At 51.8% G+C, this 17,669-nt stretch overlaps 1 protein-coding gene across 9 annotated transcripts in view; it reads left to right on the forward strand.

Annotated features, from left to right (window-relative positions):
- The first annotated feature begins 278 nt into the window (after positions 1 to 278).
- DTX2 (deltex E3 ubiquitin ligase 2) overlaps positions 279 to 17,669 on the forward strand; it is a 35,472-nt gene continuing 18,081 nt past the window's right edge. For 2 of the 9 annotated variants that reach the window (XM_027611472.1, XM_027611480.1), the window contains exons 1-4: positions 586 to 724; positions 1,869 to 2,031; positions 13,197 to 13,553; positions 15,619 to 16,255. In XM_027611472.1, the coding sequence (XP_027467273.1) occupies positions 13,286 to 13,553; positions 15,619 to 16,255 (905 nt within the window). In that variant the 5' untranslated portion in view covers positions 586 to 724; positions 1,869 to 2,031; positions 13,197 to 13,285. Of the gene's footprint in view, positions 493 to 585; positions 725 to 865; positions 1,658 to 1,868; positions 2,032 to 13,196; positions 13,554 to 15,618; positions 16,256 to 17,669 lie in introns of those variants that run through there. The other 7 variants (XM_027611473.2, XM_027611479.2, XM_027611477.1 and 4 more) reach the window with 7 other exon arrangements.

The raw sequence follows: 17,669 nt of genomic DNA on the forward strand, positions 1-17,669 counted from the left end.
AATCTATTTTCTCTGTCCTCAGCCCCTCCGTGTACCCTCCTGCCCTGGCCACAGGGAAAGTTTCACTGCTTCCTGAATGCATCAGGCACTTTCACATCTCTCTTCCTTTGCAAAAGCTTCCCTGTACTCCATCTGGCAAACCCCTGTGTGTGCTTTAAAATCCAACTCAGGCGTCCGACCCCTTTGTGATGTCTCCCTGACACCACCCCCAAATTAACCACACCCTCTGTGCTCCAAGTCCTGTGCTTAAACTCACATTTATCCCACTGTACTGTAATTACGTGTTTAAGTGTCTGTCTCCCCAAGTAGATATGAAGCTCTCCCAGGAGAGAAACCAAGTTTCTGACTCACGTTTTAATCCCCAGTACCCAGCACAGGGCCTGGCACCACATATGTATGGGTAAACACGATCTAAAACGAGTCAGTAAGTAAATGAAGAAGTCAGTCAGTGAGTGAGCGGACTAAGAAGGAAGAATTGATACACCTGAACAGGTGCGTGTCGGATTGGGTCCCGCCCCGCCCCCAACCCACGGAACTACATTTCCCAGAAGGCCCCGCGTCCCGGGCATGCGCACCGGAGTGCTAGGAAGCTGCGACGCGGAGTTTCACTCTGGTTATCTCCTCAGAGTCGGAGCTTCAGTCGGAGCGGTGCCCAGGCCGAACCGGAGCTGTAGCCCGAGCGCGGCGGTGCCCTCAGCCTATCCCCTCGCCTTCCTCAGCTTCGGTGAGAGGGGCGGGCAGGCCACCTGTCTGTCGCCAGGGCTGGGGTCCCGGGGACGCGGGGGAGACCGAGCCAAGCTGGGACCGGAAGGGGGCGGGCGAGGGAGTCAGGGAGGGCTGGGCCGGGCCGGGGAAGAGCCCCGGGGTGAGGTCCAGGGGGATTGGGAGGACTGGCCGTCGGGCTGGGGCAGCCGCAGGCGGGAGTTGGGGAAATGGGACGCGCTGGCAGCTTGGGACAGGACTGGGTGCGAGCGTGAACGCCGGTGGAAGCCGAAGGGCTAGCAGGGGGAGGGGCGCAGACCCTGGGAGTTTGGGGCTGTCGCGAGGAGGGTACCCCTTCCCGCAGGACCCGGACGAGGCGGTGGGGATATTGCCACCGGGCTCCGTGGTTCGGGGTGTGGATTCGGCTGGGCTCTGCCTTCAGGTGGACGACTAGCTGGAGCCCGGGGCTGTACTTGGAGTTTGTCCCCTGACTCTGCTTCCTTCGCCTCAAGTAGGGGTCGCCCTCCAGGAAACTCCTGTTTCCTGGGGCCCTGGGTTACTTTTGAGGGGTGCATAATGTATGTTGAAGAGGATTTAGAAGACGCTCTTTTCTGAAGCTGTCCTTTCGTACCCCCCTCCCCCTCAAGCCAGCCTGGTTCCACTTCTCTACGTGCCAGTAACAATGGAAATAGTGTGTGCACAGGCGCTTGTACGTTAAGAATTAACTCAGAATATTTCTGCCTGCCATCCTAACTCTTCTAGAGTTCTATAAGGTGGACTTTCTGGTAGCCAAAATCAGGCTTTACCATCCGGGTAACTATAGCTAGGTCTCTTGTTCATTCGCTGTGTGACCTTGGCCAAACTTTTACCCTCTCTGGTGTGCTAATTTCCGTGGTTATTTACACTGCAGAGTGGCTTATGAAATTCGGTTAGGCCTTTCCATGAAAGAGCTGAGGTGTGTGTTTTTTTTCCCCCACCATCCCCTTGATTATTGAGCGGGTAGAGGGAGACTGTTGTACCTTCTGCCCTGCCCAGGCTGTTGGAAAATAAATCTGGTGATTTCCAGTCCCCAGCCACAGCGCACAGACCCAACATCTGCGCATTCGTTTTCACTGACTGCCGTTTTTCCATTTAAAACCTGATCATCTTTTTCCTTGTTGGCGAAGGTGCCCTGGAATTTGCGTTGCTGAGTCAGCAAGGCTTTCCGATTTGCTCCGTTTTTGTTGTTTGCATTTTATATCAAGATGGGAACTCAAACAAGTCATTCCTCCTAAGGATCTAGTGTCTCCGTCAAGAAGGGACAGTTTGTGCCAGCTCTCCAGAGAAAAGGTAAGAGCTGCAGGGACTTCTCATTGCTGCCTTCTGGACCTGGTTTTCAGTAGCGGAGGTGGAGACTGGGGAGGGTGGAATTTAAGGTCTCCGGAATGAAAGTCAGCCTTGGAAGTCGATTGTTGATTGCCAACTGTCTCAAATAAAGTCAAGTGCTTTCTTGCCAAGGGCTTCTCCTGTTTAACCAGTCTTAGAGGATGCTTTTCACATGGTTTCCACTTAAGGCATGCTTTACGCGGTGAAGGACACAACTCATGATTTGAGCATCTGAACTGGGAATTTTTATTTCTTTTGTTGCACGAACAAAACTGGGTGCCTTCTTTGTGTCAAGCCCCGTGCTCAGTGGTGGGGCACCCTGATGAGCAACAAGAGCTCTGTCACCTGGGAGCTTATCATTTGGTGGAACAGACAGACAAACCATAGATAGTGGCAAGGCATTGTCGGTGTGCTGTGTGTTGAGGCGGGAGGAATCGCAGGGCAGAGTCCCAGCCCCTTGCCCCCCAACCCTGTTTGTGCAGGAAGGGGACGGAGGGAGGGTCAGCAAGCTTCTGGAAGAAGATAACTAAGGTGAGTTGTGAAGGGGTAGGACTTGAAAAGGAGGGGAGAAGCCGGGCAGAGGAGTTGGCATCTGCAGAGTCCAGAAGTTACCTGCTGCGTCTGGGCCACTGTAAGTAGCTCTGTGTGATCGGGGCAGCAAGGGATGGGTGTGGGGTAGAGGAGGCTGGTGAGGTAGGCAGAGGGCTGAGTTTGGAGGGTTTTGTGGGCCATGCCAAGGCTCTAGGGAGCAGGATTTTAGCAGAAGAATTCCAGGAGGGCGTTTTAAACGAGCACAGTGGCTGGAAGTATGGGATGGATTAGACAGGATTATGCTCTTTGTGACTGTTCCCTTACACCACGCCAGTTTCTGATGGGGGGGGAGCGGTTAGACATGAGATTGTTGCCCCCAGTTTGCTCAGGGCCTCCTTAAAGAGATAGAATGGACATAGAGAACTGTAAAGGGCAGACAAGGGCTATGGAAGTTGCCAAGAGGGTGTTTTCTTTCGGTTGGGCACCTTGAGGCATCATGGAGGTGCTGTTTATTCTTTTTATTTTTTTTTTAAAGATTTCATTTATTTATTTGACAGAGAGAGACACAGCGAGAGAGGGAACACAAGCAGGGGGAGTGGGAGAGGGAGAAGCAGGCTTCCTGCAGAGCAGAGAGCCCGATGCAGGGCATGACCTGAGCCGAAGGCAGACGCTTAACGACTGAGCCACCCAGGCGCCCCGGAGGTGCTGTTTAAACTGGGTCTTGAAAGTATGGGTAAGGTGAGGATGTGTGGCGAGGTGGGTGGGATTCTGCATGGAGGTGGGAAAACTGGATGTATATGGGGGGAGCAGTTGTCACTTAAACTCTTACGTATGGGCTGGGGAAGGGGAAGAGGAAAAGAAGGGTTTTTTTTTTTTTTTACATATAGATAAGATTTTATTTATTTATTTGACAGACAGAGAGAGAGCACAAGTAGGCAGAGAGGCAGGCAGAGGGAGAGAGAGAAGCAGGCTCCCCACCCAGCAGGGAGCCCAATGTGGGGCTCGATCCCAGGGTCCCAGGATCATGACCCGAGCCGAAGGCAGCCACTTAACTGACTGAGCCACCCAGGCGCCCCGAGGAAAAGAAGGTATTGAAGGCAAGTGCACTGGCAAATTCTGTTGATAGGGAGGGACCAGATTGTGATGGGTTTTCAATGTCAACCCAAGGAACTTGAAATGTATTCGGGAAGTATACTTTGGAAGGCTCAATCTTGCATGTGCCTTTCGGGTGGACCAGGAGAAACAGAGTTGGAGAAGCCAGTTGGAAGAGAATACTTACCAGAGTGAGAGGGGCACAAAGGTCCCAAGCGGATGCTGGCAGCCGGTCTGAGGAGGTGAGGAGGGAGGAGAAAGTGAGCCATGGCAGCTGTGTCGCTGTGGGGGGAAGGTGGTGAGGAGCTAGAAACCCAGGTTTTTCTCCTAAGTGCCTGGGGCCAGGGAATCCACGGGGGAAGCAGAATTAGGAAGGAAGGTGAGTCTGGATACAAACATATGGAAGGTGCCGAAGAGACCAAAAGGAATGGGGCCATGGGCCCCACAGAAACCATGTGCCAGGGCTAGTGCTTGGTGCTTGGCGCTTGGGGTAAGATGTGTTTGTTTTAATGTTTACCTCGGTAAACACAGAGCTAGGTTAATACACACTCATCACCATTCGTGTGTGGCTTGCTTTTATTTATTGCCTAAGTGTTTTTTAATGAATGTCGTAAGCTCCTGCATTCCGGTCACCCAAAACAAAAGCTTGAAAGGAAAGTATACGTGTAATCATTTGATCTTTCTCCCCATCCTGAGATAACCGTTATCCCCTCACTTTCATGTATTTTTATTGTACCTCTGTGTTTCTAAGGAAACTAAAAAAAATATTGCTAAGATTTATCCATATTACTGCATGTCATCTGGTTCATTTGTTTTCACTGCTGAATAATCCGTGGAGTGAACACACCACAGTTCATGCATCTAATCTTCCACTGATGGGCACTTAGTTGTTTCCAGATTTCTGCCGTTGCAAATGTGCTGCTCTGGACATTTCCATACACATCGGTAGTACGTGTGCAAGAGGTTTTCTTGGGTATGAACTTAGGGGTGATATTTTGCTGGGTTATAGGGTAAATAAAGGTGCCACTTTCATAGGTATAGCCAGACTGTTTTCTGAAGTGGTTGTACCGGTGTATGGGACTTAGCTGCTCCACATTCTTGCCATCACTCACTATAGGCAGACCTTATTTTTGCCAATTGAATGGGTGTAAAATGGGATCATTGGGATCGTGATTTCCGTGTTCCTGAGCCCTGACATTGAATATCTCTTCATAAGCTCGTTGGCATGTTTCCTGTGAAATACTTGTTCATGATTTTTGCCAACGTTTTATTATTTACTGATTGTAAGAGTTCTTTATAGATTCTTGATTTTTTTTTTTTAAAGATTTTGTTTATTTATTTGACAGAGAGAGACACAGCGAGAGAGGGAACACAAGAAGGGGGGGAGTGGGAGAGGGAGAAGCAGGCTTCCCGCCGAGCAGGGAGCCCGATGCGGGGCTCGATCCCAGGACCCCGGGACCATGACCTGAGCCGAAGGCAGACGCCCAACGACTGAGCCACCCAGGCGCCCCTTGATTTTTTTTTTTTTAATATTTTATTTATTAGAGAGAGACATCGAGAGAGGGAACACAAGCAGGGGCAGAGAGAGAGGGAGAAGTAGGCTTCCCACTGAGCAGGGAGCCCGATGCGGGGCTCGATCCCAGGACCCTGGGATCATGACCCGAGCCGAAGGCAGACGCTCAACGACTGAGCCACCCAGGCGCCCCGTATAGAGTCTTGATTTTTTTTTAAAGATTTTATTTGTTTATTTGACAGAGTTAGAGAGCACAAGTAGGCAGAGAGGCAGGCAGAGAGAGAGAGGGAGAAGCAGGCTCCCCGCTGAGCAGGGAACCTGATGTGGGACTCGATCCCAGGACCCTGGCATCATGACCTGAGCTGAAGGCAGCTGCTTAACCAACTGAGCCACCCAGGCGCCCTAGATTCTTGATTTTGATCCTTTGTTCATATTGTGAATATTTTCTTCTAGCTTGTACTCTAAATAAGACATCTTTTGTTGAACGATTCTTAATTTTAACATAGTGAAATTTTGTTTTTTGTTGTTGTTTGTTGTTGATGTTGTTTTTTATAGTCAGTGTTCTATGTCTTGTTTAAAACATCTTTACCTGACCTCAGTCCTTGCCTTTAAGGAGCCTGTGCCCTAGTGGAAGGCCGGGTAGATAATTTCACTTAGATGTTATGTGGACATTGATTATTAGAAGTGGCCACTTCTGCCTGTGGGTATCTGCCGAGGGCAGAGGCACTTCCCTACGTTTTGAAAGAGAAATGGATTCAGAGAAGTATTTCTCACAGAGAAGTATTTCCAGGATGGTGGGAGCATGGTGATGGGTGTTGGGGGAGCTGTAGACTAACCACTCCAGTTAGTTTGCACGTCGTCTGTGGCTGTTTTCACACTATCTGTGGCAGAGTTGCGTAGATGCTGCAGACACCCTCTGTTCTGCAAAGCCTAAAATATGTGCTCTTTTGGCCCCTTAGAGGAAAAGTTTGCTGACTCCTGCCGGGGGAGTCTGGTAACTGTGGTAACCTGACGAGTGTGTCCCAGCCACCACAGTGGTTCAACTAGTTGTTGCTGGATGGTTAATGAATCTTGGTCAGCGCTGCAAATGTTGCCAATTTTTCTGCTTTCCAGAAGCTGGAAATCTGGATTTTTTTTTTTTAATGGTGAATATTCCAATTTTTAAACAACAGCTCAGTTAAAAAACAAAAACAAAAACATAAAAACTGTGTTGGCCAGGAAAATCCTATCCGGCAGGCTGATGTGTCCAGCATCAGCATACTCCTTCTGTCTTGTACTCTGGAAACAGATTTGGGTTTCCTTAGACCTGTGGATTTTTGGGGCGCCTGGGTGGCCCAGTCGTTAAGCGTCTGCCTTCGGCTCAGGTCATGATCCCAGGGTCCTGGGATCGAGGCCCGCATCAGGCTCCCTGCTCGGCCGGGAGCCTGCTTCTCCCTCTCCCCCTGCTTGTGGTCCCTCTCTGGCAATATCTCTCTCTGTCAAATAAATAAATAAAATCTTAAAAAAAAAAAAAACCTGTGGATTCTTGGGCAGGTTGCTTATCTTCTTTTGCCTCCTGTCCTCATCTGTAAAGTCAAGCGAAGACCCGCGCCCAGGACCGTGAGGCTTAAACATTTAAGAACCTGTGGAAGGTGCTCAGTGCGTGGTGCCTTATAAGCCCTTGGTTGGTGGCCATCGCTGTTACTGCTTCCACTGCTCCCCCATTTTGACCCCCCTGGGGAGGCCTGGGGACCAGGGCACGGTTGCTTCTGGCAGAGAAGGAGCAGTATAGCGGTTCTTGGTGCTGGTGGAAGAGGTTGCTTACAGGGAATCGAAGATTGCTAGGGCCTGCCCCTTGGCCACCCTGTGGCTTGCTGGCTATTTATTGAGAGCTCAAGCATGAGCATGAGCAGGGGGAGGGGCCGAGGGAGAGAGAGAATCCCAAGCAGGCCCCCCCACCCCCCCACTTCAGCACAGAGCCTGAGGTGGGGCACGATCTCATGACCCTGAGATCATGATCAGAGCTGAAATCAAGAGTTGGACGCTTAACCAACTGAGCCACCCAGGTGCCCCACCCTGTGGCTTACTGAGCCCTGTTTGGAAGGTTCTGCTCTGACCTGCCCCTGGAGGGCTCAGGCGGGCACCCACTAGAGGAGGAGTTGTCCCTTCCCTTCCAGCAGCCCCATGTGTAGGGGACAGATCATGTATGAGTGTCCTTCCATCTCTCAGAAACCTGGTAAGTACTGGGTGGCACCAGCTTGAGCCATCCGTTTTTCGAGACAAAAACCCCTTTTGCAGTGCCTGCCTATTGCAGTAGTTCAGGCGCATGGATGGTCTGTTTTATGCCTTTTCTTGGGACTCAGAGATGGGGATGTATCTTGGCAAAGAGGTGCCATGGTACTTTGAGGAGGTCTGTTGTTTGCGAAACCACACTGGGGTAGTTAGCAGCCATTTAAAGTAATGATGCTAAGTGACAGTGGTGGTTTGGTTTATGTTTATGGTCTTTTAAAAGTGCTGGGCATTTTAAAGAGATGTGTTGCTGATAACGGAAATAATACTTTCTCACTTTAGAAAATGTGAAGAGTTCAGGTAGGTAAGGAGGTCGAACCAGAGGCCTCCTACGGTTTCTCTAGTCGAAAGGCAGCTGGTGTGAACACTTCTGTAGGTTTCTATTGAGTTTCCTCTATGCTTCTCTTACCTGGTCAAAATAGTGCTATGACAGATATCTTTATGTCTATCTCCTTAGGTAGATTATTAGGTCAAAGCAAGTAAACATTTCTAAACCACTCCATACATATTACCACATTTTTCTGGAAAGAGTTTATCCTTCCCAGGGGTAGGAGGACTCTGTGTACTCCTGCCAGCACCAAGTATTGAAATTAAGCTTTATTTTGTTTTTTATTTTATTTTTTAAACTATTTTGATAGGCAAAAAAATAATGTTCCATTGTTTTAAATTTGCAGTAAAAACAACATTTCTAGTCAGGTAGGACATTTCTTTGCCATATTTGTGTGCAGGATTGGCCTTTCCCGGGTCTGTGGGAAGGCTTCCTGCCAGGGCCAGGGTGGCTGGCTGTGCTGTCCCAAGGTCTTGGAAGGTCACGCTCCTCATGTCAGCTGGTGGGCGTGGAGTTTCAGGCTGAGCTTCTTGGAAAGGCCCCAAAGGAGAGCTGGCTTGAGAAATAGGCCTGGGCTCGCTGGGTTCCCATCCATGCTCCTCAGAACTCTTGTACTCTGCAGAACAGCATCCTGGGCTTCTGGAGAAGTTGGCATGGAGGCCATTTCTTTGTCAGAAAGAGTACGTTCCTGCGTTTTACATACCAGTGAGCAGCCTGTGATCCCATTTGCAAATAGGTTCTGGTAATCATCAGGGGCCGGAAAACCCATCTGACTGCCTGAGTGGTAGAGCCTACAGAAGGGATGGTGATTGTTCCAAAGTCACGAGGGAGGAGCGTACTTGCGTGTGTGTGTGTGTGTGTGTGTGTGTGTGTGTGTGTGTGTGCGCGCGCGCGCGCCTTCTGACCACTGTCTCCATCTCCCCTCGGGACAATGGAGGGTGGGGGCCGGTCCCTGTCCCTGCGTGGACCGAAGGGTGAACTGCTGAGCCCAGGCATACACGAAGCCAGTACTTATTTCGGTCGGCTTTGGAGGGGTGAAACGGGGTCCTCACATGTTGGCAAGGTGACGATCACTCAGTCTGAGCACCGCCTTAGAAACCACACTCCAGGACCTCCTCCCAGAGGCTGCAATCGTCGTGGGATCCGCTTCTGTGGTTCCCGCACCCGGAGGCCCACAGTTAGGCAGGATGATTTTCACTCAGATTCTTGTGCCAGCTCAGATCTTGTTCTAAAGCTCTTCTAAATCCTCTGCGGATAGAAAGACTCTGGGACACATGTAACTTTTTTCTTTTGTGTGAAATGCCTCCCTGGTAGGACAGCAGCAATCCTCTGTGCCTCACAGCGCAGCGCCGTGGGCAGGATTTGCAGGTAAATCCTGCAAGAGAATGCGAAGGAAAGCAGGAAGGTTTTTCTCATGGTCGAAGTTGTTGGTATTTTTTAAAAAGTAACTTTGGACTCATCCTAAGAAGTAGTATGACCATTGTGGAACATTTGCAGGTACAGAAAGAGGTAAACAAAACAAAACCATAACTCCATCACTCCTGTTAACATTTCAGAGTTGTTCCTTGCAGCCTTTTTTTCCCCTTCCTTCCAGACTTTTTACATTTTTAATATATTTTTTTAAAGATTTTTATTTATTATTTGACAGAGAGCGTGAGTGAGCAAGAGTGAGTGTACAAGCAGGCGGAGCAGCAGAGGGAGAGGGAGAGCGGGTTTCCTGCTGAGCAGGGAGCCCGATGCAGGCCTCGATCCCAGGACCCTGGAATCAGGACACGCTTGGTGCCTGTCCGCGGTGTGCCCGAAGGCAGATGCTTAACCGACTGAGCCACCCAGGTGCCCTTAGCCTTTTTTTAAAATTTTTTTAAGTTTATTTATTTTTAGTAATCTCTACACCCAGTGTGGGGTTGAACTCACGACACTGAGATCAGGTGTCACACACTCTTCTGACTGAACCAGCCAGGCCCCAGTTCTTAATTTCTTTTGGCCTCAGTTCTCTCCCCTATAAAATGGGGGGACAGTGCCTACCTTCAAGGGCATTTGAGGGTTGAGAGAGCCTGAAGGACCAGAGCGCCCCACAGTAGGTGACCAGTAAATGACACACCGTCCTGCCTAACAACGGAGCGGGTGCTGTTCCGTATCCTGTATTTTGTGTTTGTCATGAGCATTATCATAGATCTATAGGCCTTTTGTAAACATCTTTCAGGACTTGTATTCCATCATTAGGATATCCTGTAACTTCTTTAAGAATTCCCTTATTGTAGGTGTTTAGTTCCAGATTGAGGCTTTTTTTCCATGGCCAATTATAGTAATTATTATTTTCATAATTAAGAACACCCTCAATATCCCCTGCCATTAAGAGCCAAAACAAATTAGGTTTTTGAACTACAGCTTCATGATGGCTGAGGTGGTTGCAGAAAACAGGCTCCTTGACACGGCCCTTGTGTGCGAGTAATTGCCATGTTCAAGTGAAACACCAGTGGGTGTTTCTGGGTCTGGCTTCAAATGTGCCCCAGGCCCTGGGAGCAGGAGGTTCTCCTCTCTTTTGTCTGCTGGTGTTTGAGACCCTCTGGGATATTAGGCATTTGAAGAGCTGAAGCCCCAGCTTTGGGTCAGCTCCCCCAGCTCTGCCCTCAGGGAGTTCCTGTTCCAGTCGGGAGATAGACACTGAAACCAATAAACGCAGTCTTTTGTGTTCGACGCCCTGGGGGCTGGAGTCAGTGCTTTTCTGGTGAGGGTGTGGGTCAGAGGGCTCAGGAGAGGAGGGTGCTGTGGCTGAGTCTGGAAAGATGGGCACGTTCGCTTGGGTGGACACATGTAGCAGCAGGATCAACAGGTAGGAGGCAGTAGGCAATGGCTTTGAACGTTCTGGCACTTGCTAGAATTGGTTGTGGCTGGACCTAAGGAGGAGGCCGCATGGTATGACGGGGGACAGCGGCTGTGTGCCATGTCGTCTTCCTCTCTGGGTCTCCAGTACCCCAACAGTGCCTGGATGAGGGTGGACCCTTGGTGTGTGGAGGCCGAATGCTTTCATGAAGAACCTCAGCTGCAGTTCTAGCCCATATCTCTCAGGCTGTTTGGCAGAGTTCTGCGAGTTGGTTCATCTGGGGATGTGCAGACATGCTGGAACATACCGCGTGTGCTGATATCCGGGCGGCCTCCGCTGCCTGAGAGATGAGTGATGCCTGCCAGGAGGTGCCAAGAGAAAAGTCTGAGCTCAGGATTAATTGGCTCTGAAACCAGTCCTGTGATTTGTACCTGGATGTGGTTACAGAGACTTCTAATTGCAGTCACTGAGCTAATAAGCCAGCCAGCCCAAGGGCATCCGAGGTCTGATCCTTCAGAGTGGGATGTGTGCTTTTGTTGGAGCAGTGAGCAGCTCATGGACAGCCCCGGCACCCGCAGGTGTGCTCTGAGTTCCCGCAGGCCTGACTCATCCATGGCCCGCGTTCTCATGCTGTGTGTGTAGCTCAGTGCCGCCCTGGGCCACCGCTCCTCCCCCAGACTTGAAGGGTGGGGATGGAGGTCTTGGCGTGGCAGGGGGTGGGGCAGAGCAGGGAAAGGGAAGGAGGACAGGCTTGCGGCTATCTGCTGTGTGCCTGGTGCTGTGCTGGGTGCTCTGTACAGAGCTATCGGAACACCAGTGAAAAGCACTGAGAACAGACGTTAGTATCATCATTTTCAGGTGGGAGAAAGCAAACTTGGAGAGCTCAGGTACTTTCGTCAAGATGATACAGTGGGTAGAGTAAGCCCATGCCTGTTTATTTTCATGCACTGGTCCAGATCTGCCTGCCTTGTGGGGCAGGTGTTGAGTCTTCTCGAAACCTTGGTGGTGCAGTGCTGTCCCAGGGACAGGAGCCTTATTACCAGCTGTGTAAGCAAGTCACCGCCACTCTCTGGGCCTCGGTTTCCTCATCTGCAAAATGGGGAGACAGTTCAGTGTCTGTACCTGAGGGGTTTGTGTAGGAATCAGAGCAGACGGTGTGACTGGGAACCCTGGGCCCTGGGGGATGTGCTCTAACAGTTGAGGGTGCTCAGGACTCGGGATGGAGTTTCCTCTCTCCTCCCTCCTTTCTCAGCGGGGCCTGAAAGTGGAGCCCAAGGTAGAGTCGGGCTGAGCTTTCCTGTCCAGGAAATGGGCATTAGCACTGGGTTGATCTGGATTTGCTCCCTGCTGTCACTTAGCAGTATTTATGTGCCCTTCAATAAGACCTTGACCTCTTTTGAGCCTTGTCATAAAGTGGAAGTACCGCCTGTGGGTCTGTTAGGCATACATGAGACAAGTATATTTGGCGTTTGTCACTAAATTGGTCCTGTTCCTCTGGTACTCTGGGGGCCTGACACGGTACAGTGCCTTCACAGTGTAGTGCTCTTCTCCAAACAGCTGCGGGCTACTTCCCATGCAGCTGTGTTTTGAACTAATATGTATAGAACACTTAGGACAAGGCCTCTGCTGGGGCTGGCAATATGACTGTGGAAAAGGCAAACGCCCAGCTTGGTGCTGTCTGGAGGGGCAGTAAGATCTGGAACGTCATCCTACCCATACGTGTCTATAGGCATCAGAGTTCTGGTCAGTGCTGCAAGGGAGAAGCTCACATGATGGGCAGCCAGGGAAAGCCTCCCTGAACCACGCAGCCTGGGCCTCAAGGCTGAGTAGAGTTGACAAGGGAGGAGGATGGGCTGGGGTGGCCGGGAGAGGAACGTCTCAGGAGATGGATGCAAACCCTCTGGGCCTGACCAGTGGTCAGCGAGGTCCACACTGGGGTGCAGAGAGGCCGGGCTTCAGCATCTGTGAGATTTTAATGTTTATCTAGGGTACCCTTGGTGGCTAGTGATGCCTCCTGAAGCAGCCTGGAGACCTGGGCGGAGCTAGGATTGTGCTTTGAGTCCCAGCTCTGCCGTTGACCCTCTGGGTGTCCTTGAGCCCTCCCCCTCCCCAGTCCTTTCTGAGACACAGGTTTTTCCCATCTGTAGCATAGCAGGTGTCTCACAAACAAATCCGCTTTGGAAACAGTAGAGTCTCCACCACATAGTGTAAGTGAGGGGTCACCACAGCCTCAGTGCACGAGGGATTTGGGCTTATTCATGAAAACACAGGGTAAAAGGATATGCTCAGTAGTTAGGTCACAGGGAGATGATTGGTAAAAAGAAGCTGGGCCGGCAATTAGCACCCAGGACTCCGCTGAATCTCCGTGAACATTCGCAGAGGCAGGTAGGATGCTTGATTGACTGAATTCTTCCTGGCTGCCTGAGCAAAGAGACAGGATCAGGTATTAGACTCACAATGCTCTTAAGGTATTAGGGGGAAAAGGTAATTGTGGAAAAGTAGAAATTTTTTCCCCTCTGAGGCTGACTCTTGGGGACGCTTTCTGTGTTGGTAACTGTTTGTCCTATTTACAGGTCTTCTGGAAGCACTGGGCAATGACCCCGAGACTCCAGCCCAGAGTGGTCTGAAACTGTTTGGGAAAGCAGAGGGAGTCCTGGGGAAGATGGCCATGGCCCCAAGCCCTTCCGTGGCGCAGGTGTACACCAGCCCTGTGGCGGTGGCTGTGTGGGAATGGCAGGACGGGCTGGGCACCTGGCACCCCTACAGTGCCACCGTCTGCAGCTACATCGAGCAGCAGTTCGTCCAGCAGAAAGGCCAGCGCTTCGGGGTGGGGAGCCTGGCCCATAGCATCCCCTTAGGCCAAGCTGACCCCTCGCTGGCCCCTTACATCATTGACCTCCCCAGCTGGACCCAGTTCCGCCAGGACACTGGTAAGACACTTCCTGCCTCTCGTACGTGTCAGAGCGCCCACGTTGGGGTTATATATAGCAGTGACTCTCAGGGCTTCGTCCTGTCCCTGAAACGCGCTCAGTTGGGAGGCAGGTGCTGTGAGTCGTACGGGTACCACAGTGTGAGATGTACCTCTCAGTACGAGGGAGTGTCTTGAGAGCACAGTGCAGGGGCCCTCCCAGCCCCTTGCCCCTTGTTTCCCAAACCCAAAATGCCTGCTTCCACCTGAAGAGGTTGGAGGGTCTTGCGGACAGGCCAGCATGGAGGTAGTGTGCTAGTAACGAGGGCCTGGTGATGCGTCCTGCCTCCACTGCGCATGTCTATTTGACCTGGTTACACAGGTTACTGCACTCTCCCACGTGCTCATGTGTGGGTTTTGTGTGTTTTGATCAGTATTACTGAGAATGGAACCACCAACTTCCTCCTGGAGCTGTGCCTTGTCCCTCTAACCCAGGGGTTCTCAACTGGAGGTGTTTTTTCCCCCCCAGGACATTTGACAGTGTTTGGAGACATTTTTGATGGTCACAAACATGGGGCAGGGAGCCACTGGCTCTGGTCAGTAGAGGCCAGGGATGCTGCAAAAATGCATAGGACTGGCCCCCGTGCCAAAGAATTCTGGGCCCAGGATGTCACTGGTGCTGGGACTGAGAAATGCTACTCTGATCCCTACGGCAGGGTTCTTGGGTGTGTGAGGGCTAAGGCTTCCAATCAGTTGGATGCAGAGGGAAGTCCCTGCCTTCCTGATGTTAGCAGTCCGCTGAGCAAGGCAGCAAACAAGATACATAATGTGGAAACTGTGTATTGCATTAGGTCGCAGTGAGTGTTAATCAGGCAATGGGACCGTAAGGTGTTGGGAGAGATCGAAGTTTGAACTCAGGTGGCCAGGTCACCAGGAAGGAACGAAGACAGACCCGAGGGAGGAGCAGGTTGTCCCTTGAAGGGACATTGGCTTTTATTCTGAAAGGGGGAGCGGTGGGAGGATGTGGGCAGAGGAGTGCTGTAATCTGATTTGGAGGTGAAGAGCATCCCTCTGGCTGCCAAGAGAGGCAAGGGTGGAGGTCAGGAGACCAGCAGAAGCGAATTGCGGTGATCATCTTTTGGCAAGTGCTATTGGAAACATGGCCCAAATTCATTTTCTTCTTTTTCTCTATAATCTTCAGGTTCGGCTTATTAAGAATATAAGCTAACCACAGGGTTGTCCCTTGAGAGGTCAAAGGGAATGGTACATCCATGTAAGGGACTTATGTAACCATGAATAATGAGTTTTATAAAGTTTAAGAAACATAAGAAATACTCCCTCATACGGGAGAACAGCCCAAAAAGTTTTCAGTGTGATCGTCAGCTCCCCAAGTGTATGTGCGTAGGAGACCAGATGGGAGGAAATGCATGGCGATAGAAGCTGTGTGGTAGGTCTTGATCGTTGGATTATGGACGGTTTAATTTTCTTCATATTTTTTTCAGTTTTTTTTTTTTTAAGTGGGGCTACATATTTTTCATCACTAGAAATATTTTGAAAAAGCCTGGAGTCTGAGCCACACCTGTTCTTTGACCCAAGTTCCCAGCATAGGAGCATCGGTCCCCCTCTCCCACTAGATCCCTGTGGGCCCAGTTTCTGTCTTTTTTTTTTTTTTTAGATTTTATTTATTTGAGAGAGCACACGCTTGAGTGAACATGAGCTGGGGGGGAGAGGCAGAGGGAGAGGGAGAAGCAGAAACCCCACTGAGCAGGGAGCCCAACTCCGGGCTCGATCCCAGGACCCTGAGATCCTGACCTGAGCTGAAGGCAGATGCTCAACCAACTGAGCCACCCAGGCGCCCCACCCCCACCCCCACCTAGTTTTTTTACCTAGAGGGAGCTTTCTGCCCTTTCTACCCAAAATTTGGAAAGCATAACTGGTGCCAGTCTGAAGGTCAAATTGCAGCATGACCCTATGCACACTGTGACCATGTTGATTTATTTTGGTTGTAGAAAGAGAATTTTTAAGCTCCTTCTGTTTTGGGGGACTAGCAGATTCACCATTTCTGTGTCTGCCTCCTTTTTGAACAGGTACCATGCGGGCTGTGCGGAGACACCTGTTCCCCCAGCACTCAGCCCCCGGCCGGGGCATCGTCTGGGAATGGCTGAGTGACGATGGTTCCTGGACGGCTTATGAAGCCAGTGTTTGTGACTTCCTGGAGCAGCAGGTGGCCAGGGGCAGCCAACTTGTGGACTTGGCTCCCCTGGGGTACAACTATACCGTCAACTATGCCACCCACACACAGACCAACAAGACTTCGAGCTTCTGCCGCAGCGTGCGGCGCCAAGCAGGACCCCCGTACCCAGTGACCTCCATCATTGCTCCACCGGGCCACACGGGAGTCGCCTGCTCTTGCCATCAGTGCCTCAATGGCGGTGGAACTGGCCCAGTGTCAGGCCGCTACCGCCACTCCATGACCAACCTCCCCGCGTACCCTGTCCCCCAGCCCCCCCACAGGACCGCCATTGTCTTTGGGGCCCACCAGGCCTTTGCCCCGTACAACAAGCCCTCGCTCTCTGGGGCTAGGTCTGCACCCAGGCTGAACACCACCAACCCCTGGGGTGGGGTGCCACCCTCCCTGGGGAACCAGCCCCTCTACCACTCCAGCCTCTCCCACCTGGGACCGCAGCACCAGCCCCCAGGATTGTCCACTGCCAGTGCAGCCAGGTATCTCATGTTATTGAGGGTCCGTTTGTCCACCCGTGCGCCGTGTCAGCAGGCTTGGGTTTCTGCTCTTATTTAGCTGGGAAGCCACGCCCAAATACCTGCAGGCCTGGGCCCTGCCTCCTTGGCTGTTCCTGCTGTGGCATCTGGTGCCCAGGTGCCGGCCTTGCACAGCCTTGCCTTGCATGGAGCCTACCTGACCTCCGGTACCTGAGTGCTGGTAGTTGCCTCGTGGGTTCGAAACAGCAGTGCCTTCGTTCACTCAGAAGAGTCAGGCTCTCTGTAGAGCAGGTAAAGGCCTTTGAGCTGCTCCTGCGTACCACATAGCTCTGCTGTGTACCTGAGGATGCGTCATTGACTTCTCTGTGCCGGGCACTGAAGACACAGAGGCAGAAAGTTCAGTCCGCTCCCACTTGGCCAGGGGAACGCCCTGAGCCCAGTTTGGGTGCTTAACGGTTGAGGAGGGCTGTGTGTGGCGGGTGGCAATAGGTGGCTTCCACGCTGGTGCGATCAGCCCAGTGTCTTGTAGAGCTCTCTGCGCCTGGAGGAGGATGGTGAAATGGGCCCCACCTGGACCCCGGAGGGCACCAAACAGGGGAGCCGTGGAGTGGCCAGTGGGGGGTGTTCCTGGGGTGCCCGGAGACCTGTTGCTGACGAGGGGACTCATTGGGCTGCGTTATTGAAGGCGTTGGGCTTCTGAATGTTAGCCGGGATGGGGGATGGTTTCTGAGAGGGTGACCGGTCACTGGACATGTGGGCCTGTCCAGGGCCTGTGGCTGCCCTGCCCCTCTGTTGGGTTGGACTGACGTCGGCCTCTAGCATTTTTTTTTTTTTTAAGATTTTTATTTATTTGACAGAGAGAGACACAGCGAGAGCAGGAACACAAGCAGGGGGAGTGGGAGAGGGAGAAGCAGGCTTCCCGCCGAGCAGGGAGCCCGATGCAGGGCTCGATCCCAGGACCCTGGGATCACGACCTGAGCCGAAGGCAGACGCCCAATGACTGAGCCACCCAGGCGCCCCGGCCTCTAGCATTTTTTAAAGCTGGGTTTCAGAGGACCCTGCCAGCTTCTCTTTATAAGACACGGTGGCGACTGCCGTTCACTGAGCGCACATAGCTGGGCTGTGTGAGTGATTTCAGTAATCCTTGTAATGGCCACCTGCTAGGTGGTGTCCTCAGTTTACGGGTGAGCATGCTGAGGTTGGCAGGACCGCCAGCAAGTGGCGGAGCTGGGAGTCAGCCCAGGCCCCAGAGCAGGCCGTGAGGGACACACGGAGATCTTGAAGCTCTCTTAAAGGCAGAGTGAGGGGAAGGCAGAGACTTCCTGAGGGATGAGTGTGGAGGAGTCCATAGACAGGAGGAGGGTGGGTCAGGGCATCTTCCTGGGCATCTTCTCCTTCAGAGATTGGGGGGGGCATG

The sequence above is a fragment of the Zalophus californianus genome, chromosome 10 (genome assembly GCF_009762305.2).
Source record: "Zalophus californianus isolate mZalCal1 chromosome 10, mZalCal1.pri.v2, whole genome shotgun sequence".
In the NCBI taxonomy this organism is placed as follows: domain Eukaryota; kingdom Metazoa; phylum Chordata; class Mammalia; order Carnivora; family Otariidae; genus Zalophus; species Zalophus californianus.